Genomic DNA, 14,103 nt, shown 5'->3' with positions numbered 1-14,103 from the left:
TCAGTACTTGGAAAAGACTGAATAACAACTGAATATCATGGTTAAAATTTGTAGGCTCTATTCATACAGATAAAATTGCTTCAAAGATTTTAGATGTTATATTTTAGTATAATATTAGGGTTATTTTTATGTGTCAACTTGGCCAAGTTGTAGTACCCAGTACCCATTTTATCAAACACTAGTCTAGGTGTTGCTATTTATAGACCTGGTTAACATCTATAATCAGCTGACTTTACCCTTGATAATGTGGGTACCCTTCATCCAATCAATTGGAAGCCCTTAACAATGAAAACTGAGTTTTCTGGAAAAGAAGATTTTCCCTCAAGACTGCATCATTAATTCCTGCCCTAGTTTCCAGCCTTTCGATCTTCCCTATGGATTAACTCTGGTACTTTGGCCACTTCATGCGAAGAGTTGACTCATTGGAAAAGACTCTGATGCTGGGAGGGATTGGGGGCAGGAGGAGAAGAGGACGACAGAGGATGAGATGGCTGGATGGCATCACTGACTCGATGGATGTGAGTCTCAGTGAACTCCGGGAGTTGGTGATGGACAGGGAGGCCTGGCGTGCTGCGATTCATGGGGTCGCAAAGAGTTGGACATGACTGAGAGACTGATCTGATCTGATCTGATGGATTTTGAACTTGTCAGTCCCCACAACTGCATGAGTTAATTCCTCAATATAAATAAATACATTTCTTGATAGATGATAGCTAAATAGATCACATATAGATCTACTGACTCTCTTTATTTGGCGAACCCTGACTGATATACACACCTATAGAGGACTAAGCAAGTTTATTTTGTATTGTAACATTAGTTTAATTTAATTTATGATAATAAATTTGTTATTTTTAAAATAAAATATATATAGTTAAGAAGTTACCATCACTTACTGTGGTTTTTCTCATTTTGTAACAAGAACTTTGTTGGACAACCTAGAATGCTGTAACTGTAATAATTCATTTTTCATCATTTTTAATGATTTATTCACTATTATTGACCTATTTCTGAGGAGAACAAATTTGATACTTCATTCTGCCAGACTTGTCCTTTTTATACAATCCATGAGGTTCTCACGGCAAGTATACTGGGGTGGTTTGCCATTCTCTCCTCCAGTGGATCCCATTTGGTCAGAACTAGCTGCTATGACCCAACCGTCTTGAGTAGCCCTACACAGCGTGGCTCATAGCTTCATTAGCCTATGCAAGGACCTTCGTCATGACAAGACACTGATCAATGAAGGGACTACTACGATGTTGTGGTCAGTTATTCTAGAGCCAGACATTCTAGAGTGTGAAGTCAAGTGGGCATTAGGAAGCACTGCTGTTAATAAATGGGGTTCCAGTAGAGCTATTCAAAACCCTAAAGGATGATACCCTTAAGGTGATGCATTCAATATGTCAGCAATTGTGGAACCAAACAGAAGCCACAGGACTGGAAAAGGTCAATTCTCATCCCAGTTCCCAAGAAGGTAGTACTAAAGAATGTGTTCTAAAGAATGTGCTAACCGTTGGACAATTGTACTCATCTACCATTCTAGTAAGGTCATACTTAATATCTTGCTTGCTAGGCTTCAGCATTATGCAAACCAGGAACTTCCAGTTGTCCAAGCTGGGTTTAGACAAGGAAGAGGAACCAGAGATCAAATTGCCAACATTCACTGTATCATAAAGAAAGCAAGGGAATTCCAGAAAAACATCTATCTTTGTCTCATTGACTACACTAAAGCCTTTGACTGTGTGGATCATAACAAACTGTGGAAAGCCCTTAAAGAGGTGGGGATACCAGACCATCTTACTTGTTTCTAGAGAAACCTGTATGCAGGTCAAGAAACAACAGTTAGAACCCTGAATAGAACAAATTGTTGGTTCAAGATTGAGAAAGGAGTACAACAGGGCTGTCTGCTGTCCCCCTATTGATTTAACTTATATGCTGAACACATCATGAGAAATGCCAGGCTAGATAAGTTACAAGCTAGAGTCAAGATAAGCAGGAAAAACATCAATAACCTCAGATACGAGGGTGATACCATTTTAACAGTAAGCTCTGGGAGATGGTGAAGGACAGGGAAGCCTCGCGTGCTGCATGCAGTCCATGGGGTGGCAAAGAGTCAGACATGACTGAGCAATTGAATAACAACATTCTAATGGCAAGAAGCAAAGAGGAACTAAAGAACCTCTTGATGAGGGTGAAGGAGGACAGTGAAAGAGCTGGCTGAACACTAAAGATAAACAAACTAAGATCATGGCATCCAGTCCCATTACTTCATGGCAGATAGAAGGGGAAAAGGTGAAAGTAGTGACAGATTTCATCTTCTTGGACTCTAAAATCACTGCAGATGGGGACTGCAGCCATGAAATCAGAATATGATTGCTTCTCAGCAGGAAAGCTATGACAAACTTAGTGTGTTGAAAAGTGCAGACATTACTCTGATGACAAAGGTCTGTATAGTCAAGGCTATGATCTTCCTATTAGTCACGTACGGTTGTGAGAGCTGAACTGTAAAGAAGGCAGAGCACCAAAGAATTGAAGCCTTCAAACTGTGGTGCTGGAGAAGATTCCTGAAAGTGCCTTGGAGAGCAATGAGATCAAACCAGCCAATCTTAAGGGAAATCAACCCTGAATACTCATTGGAAGGACTCATGCTGAAGCTTAAGCTTCAATATTTTATTTTGGTCATCTGATTCGAACAGTTGACTCATTTGAAAAGTATCTGATGCTGGGAAAGATTGAGTGCAGTAGGTGAAGAGGGCATCAGAGGATGAGATGACTGTATTGAATCACTGATGCAATGAACACGAACTTGGGCAAAATTCGGGAGATGGCATGGGACAGAGGCCTGGCATGCTGCAGTCCATGGGGTCAAAGGGAGTTGGACATAACTGGGTGACTGAACAAAAACAAGAATCTGCCAGATTAATTTTAAGCAACTCCAAGAACTGGAGCTTTGGGAACGGTTTTTATATTGAATTTAAACATAACTCTTTCTTTCTCCATATTTCTTTGTTACAAATATTACTTGGCTATTTGATTTCAAATAAAGCAGTGTGATATGCTATAACATTGGAGTTCATATTCTGTCAGAAGTCTTATGTTTACAGATAAAATTGAAGGTGTGCAGGTTAAATACCTCTGGCTATGGTGCCTAAAAAATAATTTTTGTTTGCTCAATGTATAAGCTACAGAAACATAATTACCTAGAAACACCCATATAATTAAGAAAAAGCTTCTTATTTGACCAAGGCAAAAATATAACCATAATAGATATTTAAGGTTAATAGGAATGGATAATTATGATTTTAGCCAAGTGGTAAAGCTGTTAATTATTGACAATAAAGAACACCATCTTAAATAGAATTTAACCTTCTATTGTCATGAAAATCATCAGCATGACACATTATGTGTCCAGCTGTTTTAAGCTTTTATTCCTGATCATCTATCATTAAAAAAAAAAAAAAAAAGGTTACCCTTCTCATAAAGGCTTGAGCAGTGGTATTACTAAATTTTGACTTGGTAGATTCATAAAGTGCATTGATTTGTTACAAAAATAATTAAATATTCTGATCCTAGATCAAATGTTCTTCTATTTGCATGAAGTTTTCCAGAAAATGAAAATGTCTTCAGCTTGATTCAATATATAAGGAAAATATATATTTTTTAATGTATTAGTTTGTGATTTTAATTTTACTGACAACATAGCAAGCCAGTATTTTTAAGTTTATAGTTTTGTTTGAAATCCTTTTGAAATCCTTAATGAGTTTCTGAATATATGTGATATTCACAGCAAAGAATATCTTCAGAGAGAATGAATCAGTGTACATTTTTCTCATAACCAATGCCAGCAGGTTGATTGTTGGTCATATTCTAGAATCCTAAGCTTTGTCAATTTAGGTTGATTGTTATTTTACATTTATCCTCATAATCTATCCAAAATTCAGGTGCATCTGAAAGGAAAGCAGTATAATTGCATTTTGGTTGGATAAAAGAATGTTTGCTTTCTGCTCATCAATGTTTTAACAAACCAACAGAAGTCTCATGTCATCAAAAACACTGCAATTAGTTGCAAGACCTCTAATAACTAGAATTTCATTTCTTTCCTATTTGAAGTCTATCAAGTTTTGTGAATATTCCTGTGTTGACTATATCAATTAACAAACATTAAAATATATCTCAAAGTGTTCAGGTCTCCAAATTCATAAAACTGTATACATTAAACATGTGGAATTTTTTCAATATGAATTATACCTTAATAAATCATTTTAAAAAATTAAGTCAATTTTATCCATATGAGCCTGACACAGAATCAATTTGTGCCACCACAACTGCCATTAAATAAGAATCATTAAAGAAACTTGTTTGCTCCCTATTGAGGACTTTGTGTTTTGTTTAACTGTTTGTTTTTGTTTTTGTTTTTTTTTTTTTCCTTTTGTTGTCCTAGTAATCCACCCAGCCTGGCACCTATATTCGGACCAAAAGAAAAAAAGCAGAGGTCTTTATCAACGTTTTTCTATCCACCCTCTTTCTCACACATGCCCAGTTATTTGTGAATTGATTTATGGGATGGTAGTAATAAAATTCTTCTCCAGCTATACAAAGGAGAGAAAAATGATCATTCTATAATTTCACGTAGGCAATATATCTTATATGACTAACTTTCACATGCCTTTTCGTATTGAAATTCTTTTAATTATGTCATGATACATAAAATAAAGAAAACATATACACTTTCTTAGTTTTTCAAAAGGTATGTATATAAAGTCTTTGAAGTTATTGAGAGTATTTAGCTTTTTTAATCTGCCTTTATACCAGCATAAGCATTAATTTTGTATATTAATACAAATCTGGTCAATGAGATTCAGTAAATGTGTATGATTAAGAGTTTCAACATATTTTGTAGCGAGTTAAATTTTATATCAAGATAGGATAAATATAATGACTTTCATATGAACTATTTTTTGCCCAAAAAGAGAAGGTACTCACTGATTATGAAAAGAACCCTCTGACTTACCACAAATTTGAGCTATGTATTCATTAACTTTTTGATTAAGGTATGAGTTGGGTGTGGACAGATGAAATAACTTGAAAAGGTACAGTATATTTTGATAATACTTCCATAGAAATATTGCATGAAAACCTAAAACAGTATCCTACCAATACAGGATGGCAGAGGATAGTCCCATGCCCTTCTCTCCCCTGTCATGCACTTCAGAAGGCTGCTTCCATGGAGAGTGTAGCCTGGATTGCATCCGTAAATGATAGTGCTACCAGCAAAATGCCCTTGGTCGCTGATTTTGTATCCAAATTGTGGAATTCCAGGATCCTCACAATGTGAAAGTTCAAAACCTATGAGAAGAATATAAATTTATTAAAGACAAAATTTAACAGGAGGATTTAAAACTGCACAAATCATCCATTTTATTGTTTTTAATATGATTACATACTTTTTCCTGTTTTATTACTTAAAATATTTAATTTTGATAGCATATAGCCACCAGAGAGAGTTTTTTTTTTTTCCTCAAAAAACTAAAATTTGTTGTATTATTCAAATTTAGCAATGATACCCCATGGTCTCTGTGACTATATCATAACGTGTTATAGTACTAACATTCTTGCCTGCTTCAAGTGATTTGCAACTAATAGATTCTGACCAATGTAACTATTAGGATCAAATCATGAAAAGTTTAAAATTCATATGAAATATGTGAAACCACAACTGTTCAGGTAACAAATACATCCAATGCAAACATAACTTTAGATTGCTTTACTTATACAGTCTTGGAAGAAAATGAAATAGACATATTTAAAAAAACTAGCAAGAGTTAATATAACCCAGTAATCAGTCTGAAGACCTCTGAATGTTTATATTCTGCCTTCAGAATACACAATTCTCAAAATTTCTCACAAGAAAAAAAAAGTAGTTCATAAAAATACATATTTTTGATTTCTGAAGAGTTGGGGCTTTCCACATGACTTTAGCTGGAAGCTTGTGATTGAGAAGATATGTTTATATGAGTAGTGAGATAACTCCAAAGAGATTAAGGTACCTCTGGAGGGGATCTGTGTTTACATCTTAAGGAAGAATGAGACCCAGGACTTTACAGAAATCTCTAAATTATAAAAACTGGAGACACAGGAGGTTAATCTGACTGTTGAAACCCTAAATGTACATTACTAAGGTTAGAATAAAAACAGAATTATTTCCATCCCATCTCCAAAGAGCAAAAGTTTTCCTTCCTCCTTTCAGGAGAGGAGAGAGAGATAACTCTCTCAAGCACAACAAGTCCATTTTTCCTTATTCCCTGTCCCTGGTCACGTGGTAAGTTTTTCCATCTGATTTTCATTGTGTTACCACAGAGGTAAGGACTAGGTCAAAGGGATGCTGACATACTTATTACTATTATTATATTTAATTCATCAATTCTATCACTTAAATAATAATTAATCTCTTTAGATCCAGTACACATAGTGTGCCTATTCAGAATAAAATTAATAAAGGTGAATATTAAAAATGAAACATTCATAGCACAATTTGCTCCTAAGATCCCGAAAGAACTAGAAAAGGGTACTTCAGAAGGTAAATCAAATATGACACCAGTTACAAAAATCTAAATCTTCTAGCTATAGAATTCTGTACCTAGTGTTTTATAAATTCTATAAATGTAAGTTAAATGATGGGCTTCCCTTGTGACAAAATGGCAAATAATTTGCCTGCCAGTGCGGGAGACACAGGTTTGATCCCTGAGTCAGGAAGATCTTCTGGAGAAGAAAACGACAACCCACTCCAGTATCCTTGCCTGGTAAATCCCATGGACAGAGGAGCCTGGCAAGGCCACAGTCCATGGGGTTACAAAAGAGTCAGACTTGACTTTAGCCAGTAAACAATAACAACAACAAGATAAATTATATAATGATATAATGTGACAAAGATAATTAACTGCTTGTTATTGTTCAGTCACTAAGTCATGTCCAACTCTCTGCGATCCCATGGTTTGCAGTGTGCCAGCTTTCCTTGTCCGTCATTATTTCCCAACTAGATGTTAAATTATATCAGTTATAACTTCTGATACTAGAGGACTGTGATAAAATTCTAGATAGCTTCATGGATGAGGGAAATCTATGATTTTAAGACAAATAATATAGGAGAAGAGAATGACTTTTGTGCATCTTAAATCATATGATAATCAAAAAGAGATCTCTTTTTTTGTGGGCATAGATCCTTGACCAAATTAATCTAAATTTGAACTAGAAAGCAAAAAAGCATGTATTAGCTCACTGATGACAAGTCATTAATTTGTAGTACCGACTTCCTAGTGTCAAAACAAGCATACATTTACCAGAAATGTACAGCTAAAAGTACCAAATTTATACTTTAATTTCTGTATGCTGAGGGCTACCTTAGCTCTTGGAGAACATAAGGAGCCTCCTCTTGGTCTCTTTGAAAGGTTCTTCATCTTTCCTTCCTCTGTCAACCAATAGAACTATTTCACATATCTTCATTAATTTACAATCATTTATTTTCTTTTTTTCTTATAGATTGGACTTATTTCACTTTTTTCTCTTTCCCACAAAGCCTTCACAGCACAAAATCTGGCACATAACAAATGTTCAATAATGTTCATGAATGAATGTGTTTCTCAGGGCAGTTATCTCTAAGCGACATCTGAAAAATAAGCTAAAGTAATTTTGATGAAAAACTGAAATTTATGATAGAGTTAAAAAAAAACTGCAGGAAATTCCTGTATGGATTAATCTGTGGCAACCTCATTTGGGTGGAAATATGTTAAAATAAGGCAAATACCAACAGCTTCAAACAGAGTCATACAAGAGGTCGGAGGTTGCTGAGCAAGTCAGTCTTGCAATAACAGAAGTAGAAACAGTAGAAGTAGTAACAAAATTTTAGGACATATTTTGTATGACTCTGCATAGTAAAGAGTACATTTAAAATATCTCTGCTCAAAAGTAACAAGCTTGAATTCCTTCTACCAGACATAATATTCAGTTTATTATTCAAGATTCAGCCACTTTTGAGTTTTACCACGTATCATTTATCAAAATAAAAATGGAAATCAAGCTCTCTTTTCAAGGTTTATTACCAAATTCATCCTCCTTTAATTTGAATGTTCTGTAAATGTGGTTGGCAATTGCTGGTGATGAGGTATAATGGAGACACTCTCTGCAAATTAAGATAATTTATAATACTTTGCATTGTAGATGAAAATGCACAGGGACAATAGTATGTAAGCTACAAAGCACAACACAATTTAGTCCAATTTGGTGGAATTATTGTTGCTTATTCATAAATATTCAGAAGTGCCTTATCTTTATGGAAACATTCAGCTGCCAGTCTTTTCACTGAAAAGCTCAAATACATGAAACTGACAATTAAATAAAGATGTGTATGAAAAACCACATATTCTTAAATATTCACCATTCCTTGTGAAATTTGATACTGTGATGAAATTAAAACTTCTGGAGCAAAAATGAACTGAAAATTCTCATTTATCTAAATCTTTTTGACTTGCTGAATAACTTAAACTGAGTTCTAATTTCCTTCCTGCCATCATAAAGCAGAAATCTTCTTTAAAGATTCCTAACATTTAAAAATTACTATTTGATATCTACAAGAGAAGAGAAAGATAAAATAACTTCATCATCTGGTTCTATTGATAGCTGCTTCAGATTAATAGTAATATTAGTTCAGATTACTTTTCAGATTAATATTTATACTAATTGATTCATATTCACATTAATATTGTTATTCATAAATAATGCTCAGTTCACTTCAGTCAGTTCAGTTCAGTTGCTCAGTCATGTGACTCTTTGCAACCCCATGGACTGCAGCACACCAGGCTTCCCTGTCCATCACCAATTCCCAGAGTTTACTCAAACTCATGTCCATTGCATTGGTGATACCATTCAACCATCTCATCCTCTGTCATCCCCTTCTCCTCCCACCTTCAATCTTTCCCATCATCAGGGTCTTTTCAAATGAGTCGGTTCTTTGCATCAGATGGCCAAAGTATTGGAGTTTCAGCTTCAGCATCAGTCCTTCCAAAGAATATTCAGAACTGATTTCTTTTAGGATTGACTGGTTTGATTTCCTTAAAGTCCAAGGGACTCTCAAGAGCCGTCTCCTACACCACAGTTCAAAAGCATAAATTCTTCAGTGCTCAGCTTTCTTTATAGTCCAACTCTCACATCCTTACACAACTTCTGGAAGAACCATAGCTTTGACTAGACGGACTTTTGTTGGTTAAGTAATGTCTCTGCTTTATAACATGCTGTCTAGGTTGTTCATAGCTTTTTTTTTCCAAGGAGCAAGCGTCTTTTAATTTCATGGCTGCAGTCACAATCTACAGTGATTTTGGAGCCCCCCAAAATAAAGTCTGTCACTGTTTCCATTGTTTCCCAAACTATTTGCCATGAAGTAATTGGACCAGATGTCATGATCTTAGTCTAATGTTAAGTAACTTAAAACTCCATTTATGTTTGGTTCTAATTCCTTTCTAGTCTTTCTCTACTGAGAACTAGCAAATATTCTGAATTAGTATATTATTTTTACATATAATTTACATGTTTTTGTTGTTGTTTTGTCTCCAAGTCACATCCAACTCTTTGTGACCCCATGGATTGTAGTCTGCCAGGGTCCTCAGTCTATGGCATTTCCCAGGCAAGCATACTGGAGTGGCTTGCCATTGCCTTCATCTCCTGCATTGGCAGGTGGATTCTTTACCACTGCGCCACCAGGAAAGTCCAATTTATATTTTAAAACATCTGTATTTCAATGAACAATATACAGTATGGTTTGTAAGCATTTACACATTTTATAAATTATGTAATTAAAATAACATTCTTCTGAGGCTTTTTTTGTGTGTGTGTGCAGCATTGTGTTTTTACTGTTATATTTACACACACATATACTTACACATACAGTTTACTCATTTTAACTACCAGTGATATTCCATTGGATGTATACCCTAAAATTGATTTACTTGTTCTCCAGCTGGTGGGTATCTGTATTGCTATATTGCTTACATTATTCACTGTTAAAAATGCTACACTTCCATGTCCTCATTTGAACATATGCAAGTGTTTCTATGGGTTATGTATCATGCAGGGATTCAAAGATCAATTTGAATCAGTTCTAATGAGGTGGATGAAACTGGAGCCTATTATGCAGAGTGAAGTAAGCCAGAAGAAAAAACACCAATACAGTATACTGCTGCTAAGTCGCTTCAGTTGTGTCCGACTCTGTGCAACCCCATAGATGGCAGCCCACCAGGCTCCGAGATCCCTGGGATTCTCCAGGCAAGAACACTGGAGTGGGTTTCCATTTCTTTCTCCAATGCATGAAAGTGAAAAGTAAAAGTGAAGTCGCTCAGTCGTGTCCAACTCGTTGCAACCCCATGGACTGCAGCCTACCAGGCTCCTCCGTCCATGGGATTTTCCAGGCAAGAGTACTGGAGTGGGTTGCCATTGCCTTCTCCAATACAGTATGCTGCTGCTGCTGCTGCTGCGTCACTTCAGTCGTGTCCGACTCTGTGCGACCCCATAGATGGCAGCCCACCAGGAGGATTCCCGGTCCCTGGGATTGTCCAGGCAAGAACACTGGAGTGGGTTGCCATTTCCTTCTCCATTGCATGAAAGTGAAAAGTGAAATTGAAGTCGCTCAGTCGTCCAACTCTAGCGACCCCATGGACTGCAGCCTACTAGGCTTCTCGGTCCATGGGATTTTCCAGGCAAGAGTACTGGAGTGGGTTGCCATTGCCTTCTCCGAAACAGTATACTAACACATATATATCGAATTTAGAAAGATGATAACAATAACCCTATATACAAGACAGCAAAAGCAACACAGATATATAGAACAGTCTTTTGGATTCTGTGGGTGAAGATGAGGGTGGGATGATTTGAGAGAATAGCACTGAAACATGTATATTATCATATATGAAACAGATCGCCAGTCCAGGTTCGATGCATGAGACAAGGTGCTCAGGGCTGATACACTGGGATAACCCAGAGGGATGGGATGGGGAGGGAGGTGGGAGGGGGGTTCAGGATGGGGAACACATATACACCCATGGCTGATTCATGTCTATGTATGGCAAAACCACTACACTATTGTAAAGTAATTAAATAAATAAATTTAAAAAAAACAGAGATCATTTTCTCAAGATTAAATCAAAATCTGTTAATCAGTCTTGAACTAATGAAAGAAAATAGTTCAATCTCTGCCTCAGTATAATTTCTGTTCAACTTATTTATGAATATTGTGTATTCACATAAGTTGATGTTCTATCTGGTTAGTAAAATAGTAATAATAATTCTGTGCATGCTAAGTCATGTCTGACTTTTTACTACCCCATGTAGCCTGCTAGGTTCCTCTGTCCCTGGAATTCTCCAGGCAGGAATACTGGAGTAGGTTGCCACATCCACTCTCCAGGGGATCTTCCCTACCCAGGGATCAAACCAACATCTCTTATGTCTCCTGCATTGGCAGGTGGATTCTATGCCACTAGTGACACCTGGGAAGCCCATGATAAAGTAAGTGATATTAAATATACTAGTTTGTGTCTTCATACATTTGTATATCATTCTGGGATAGTGGGATCATACATTTGTGCACCATTTTTAAATTTTTACATCACACATTTGTATATCAGTCAGGGATATAGTGGGATTCAGCTTTGCATGAATGTTAAGTTTTACCATCAGCCATTTAGTTTATGCATAATTGGCACAGGTGGCTCAGAGGGTAAAGTGTCTGCTTACAATGCCAGACACCAGGATTCAATCTCTGGGTCAGGAAGATCCCCTGGAGAAGGAAATGGCAACCCATTCCAGTATTCTTGCCTGGAAAATCCCATGGACAGAGAAGTCTGGTAGGCTACAGTCCATGGGGTCGCAAAGACTCAGACATGACTGAGTGACTTCACTTTCACTTTCAGACATGTCTAAAAATGAATTTTACTAAATATCACCAAATATCTCCTATGTGACTATACCAATTTATCCCAAAGTTCATGAATTTCAAATTCTTCCAATTATTATCAACATTTAGTATGATACTGCTTTTTGATTTTTACCAATTTTAGGAGTGTGCAATAGAAAAGTATTTTTACTTTAATTTTCATTTCTTAATTTCTATCAAGCACTTTTTGTCTTTTGATTATTGTACTGGAATATCTTCTACTGTGAAATTTTTTTGCCCATATGTTCTTCTAGGCTATTTTTAAATTGATTTGTAGGATTTCTTTCTATGGAGTATATGTTTTTCTGTGTTGTGTTGTGCTTATTTGCTCAGTCGCCTCCAAGTTTTTGCAACCCTGTGGACTGTAGCTGTCAGGCTTCTCTATCCATGCAGATTCTCCAGGCATGAATACTGAGGTGGGTCACCATGCCCTCCTCCAGGGGATCTTCCCAACCCAGAGATAGAACTCAGGTCTCCCACATTGCAGGCAGATTCTTCACCATCTGAGCCACCAGGTTTTTCTACTATATTGTAAATTCTGCTAAGTCATTTTAGTCATGTCTGACTCTGTGCGACCACATAGACGGCAGCCCACCAGGCTCCCCTGTCCCTGGGATTCTCCAAGCAAGAACACTGGAGTGGGTTGCCATTTCCTTCTCCAATGCATGAAAGTGAAAAGTGAAAGTGAAGTCGCTCAGTCGTGTCCGACCCTCAGCGACACCATGGACTGCAGCCTTCCAGGCTCCTCGGTCCATGGGATTTTCCAGGCAAGAGTACTGGAGTGGGGTGCCATTGCCTTCTCCGATATTGTAAATATCTCCTTCTAATTATATATCATTTAAAAATCTTGCTAGCAAAGGTCTGTCTAGTCAAAACTATGGTTTTTCCAGTAGTCATGTATGGATGTGAGAGTTGGACTTATAAAGAAAGCTGAGCACTGAAGAATTGATGCTTTTGAACTGCAGTATTAGAGAAGATACTTGAGAGTCCCTTGGACAGCCAGGAGATCCAACCAGTCAATCTTAAAGGAATTCAGTCTTGAATATTCATGGAAGGACTGATGCTGACGCTGAAACTCCAATACTTTGACCACATGATGAGAAGAACTGACTCATTTGAAAAGATCGATGCTGGGAATGATTGAAGGCGGGAGGAAAAGGGGACAACAGAGGATGAGATGGTTGGATGGCATCACTGACTCAATGGACATGAGCTTGAGTAAACTCTGGGAGTTGGTGATGGAGAGAAAGCCAGGTGTGCTGTAGTCCATGGGGTTGCAAAGAGTCGGACATGACTGAGCGACTGAACTGAAAAAATCTTGTTTATGGTATATTTAGCTAACTGCTACTGCTAAGTCACTTCAGTCGTGTCCGACTCTCTGCGACCCCATAGATGGCAGCTCACCAGACTCCCCCGTCCCTGGGATTCTCCAGGCAAGAACACTGGAGTGGGTTGCCATTTCCTTTTCCAATGCATGAAAGTGAAAACTGAAAGTGAAGTCGCTCAGTCGTGTCCGACCCTCAGCGACCCCATGGACTACAGCCTACCAGGCTCCTCCGTCCAGGGGATTTTCCAGGCAAGAGTACTGGAGTGGGTTGCCATTGAGCTAAAGAGATTTGTAAAAACATAATAAGGACTGGGACTTATTTACTGGTCTTCAGTAAAACAGAAGCCATTTGATATTTTGAGTTGCTAAAATTCAGTACAAGAAATTAGAGGGGAAAATACAAAGAAATGCAGAGAGTGTGAAGGTCAAGGATCACTTCTGGCTTTCAGGAATCCAGCAATTCAGGGAAGCTGCCACCACATACAACCACCTGCCAGCACCACGCTCTTGCCTACATATTTTGGTGAAAAAGAATGGCTTCTTTATCCATCCTATCTTTCAGCTCTCACCGGATTGCCTTTAGTTGGTGGAATCTAAGCAGAGGTCTTAGCTGGCAAGGGCAGGAGATATGTAGTTGCCAGATTTTTAGACTCTACACTTAAGAGAAGTGCTTAGAAGGGCATGGATGCTACTGAGTATTGACAGATTTTTGCTTGCCTATCTTCTTTGAGAAATCTTTCTTCACCTTAAAGACATAGCTACTGTGGGTCACATTTTTTTCTAAGCATTGTAAAGTTTTGAC

General features: G+C 37.3%; 1 protein-coding gene across 2 annotated transcripts in view; it reads right to left on the bottom strand.

Annotated features, from left to right (window-relative positions):
* CSMD3 (CUB and Sushi multiple domains 3) overlaps window positions 1–14,103 on the bottom strand; it is a 1,467,857-nt gene that overhangs the window by 378,916 nt on the left and 1,074,838 nt on the right. For both annotated transcript variants that reach the window (XM_027561290.1, XM_027561291.1), the window contains one exon: window positions 5,155–5,346. In XM_027561290.1, the coding sequence (XP_027417091.1) occupies window positions 5,155–5,346 (192 nt within the window). The remainder of the gene's footprint in view (window positions 1–5,154; window positions 5,347–14,103) is intronic.

The sequence above is a fragment of the Bos indicus x Bos taurus genome, chromosome 14, assembly GCF_003369695.1.
Source record: "Bos indicus x Bos taurus breed Angus x Brahman F1 hybrid chromosome 14, Bos_hybrid_MaternalHap_v2.0, whole genome shotgun sequence".
Taxonomy (NCBI): Eukaryota; Metazoa; Chordata; class Mammalia; order Artiodactyla; family Bovidae; genus Bos; species Bos indicus x Bos taurus.
This window is presented reverse-complemented; position numbering and strand designations above follow the sequence as displayed.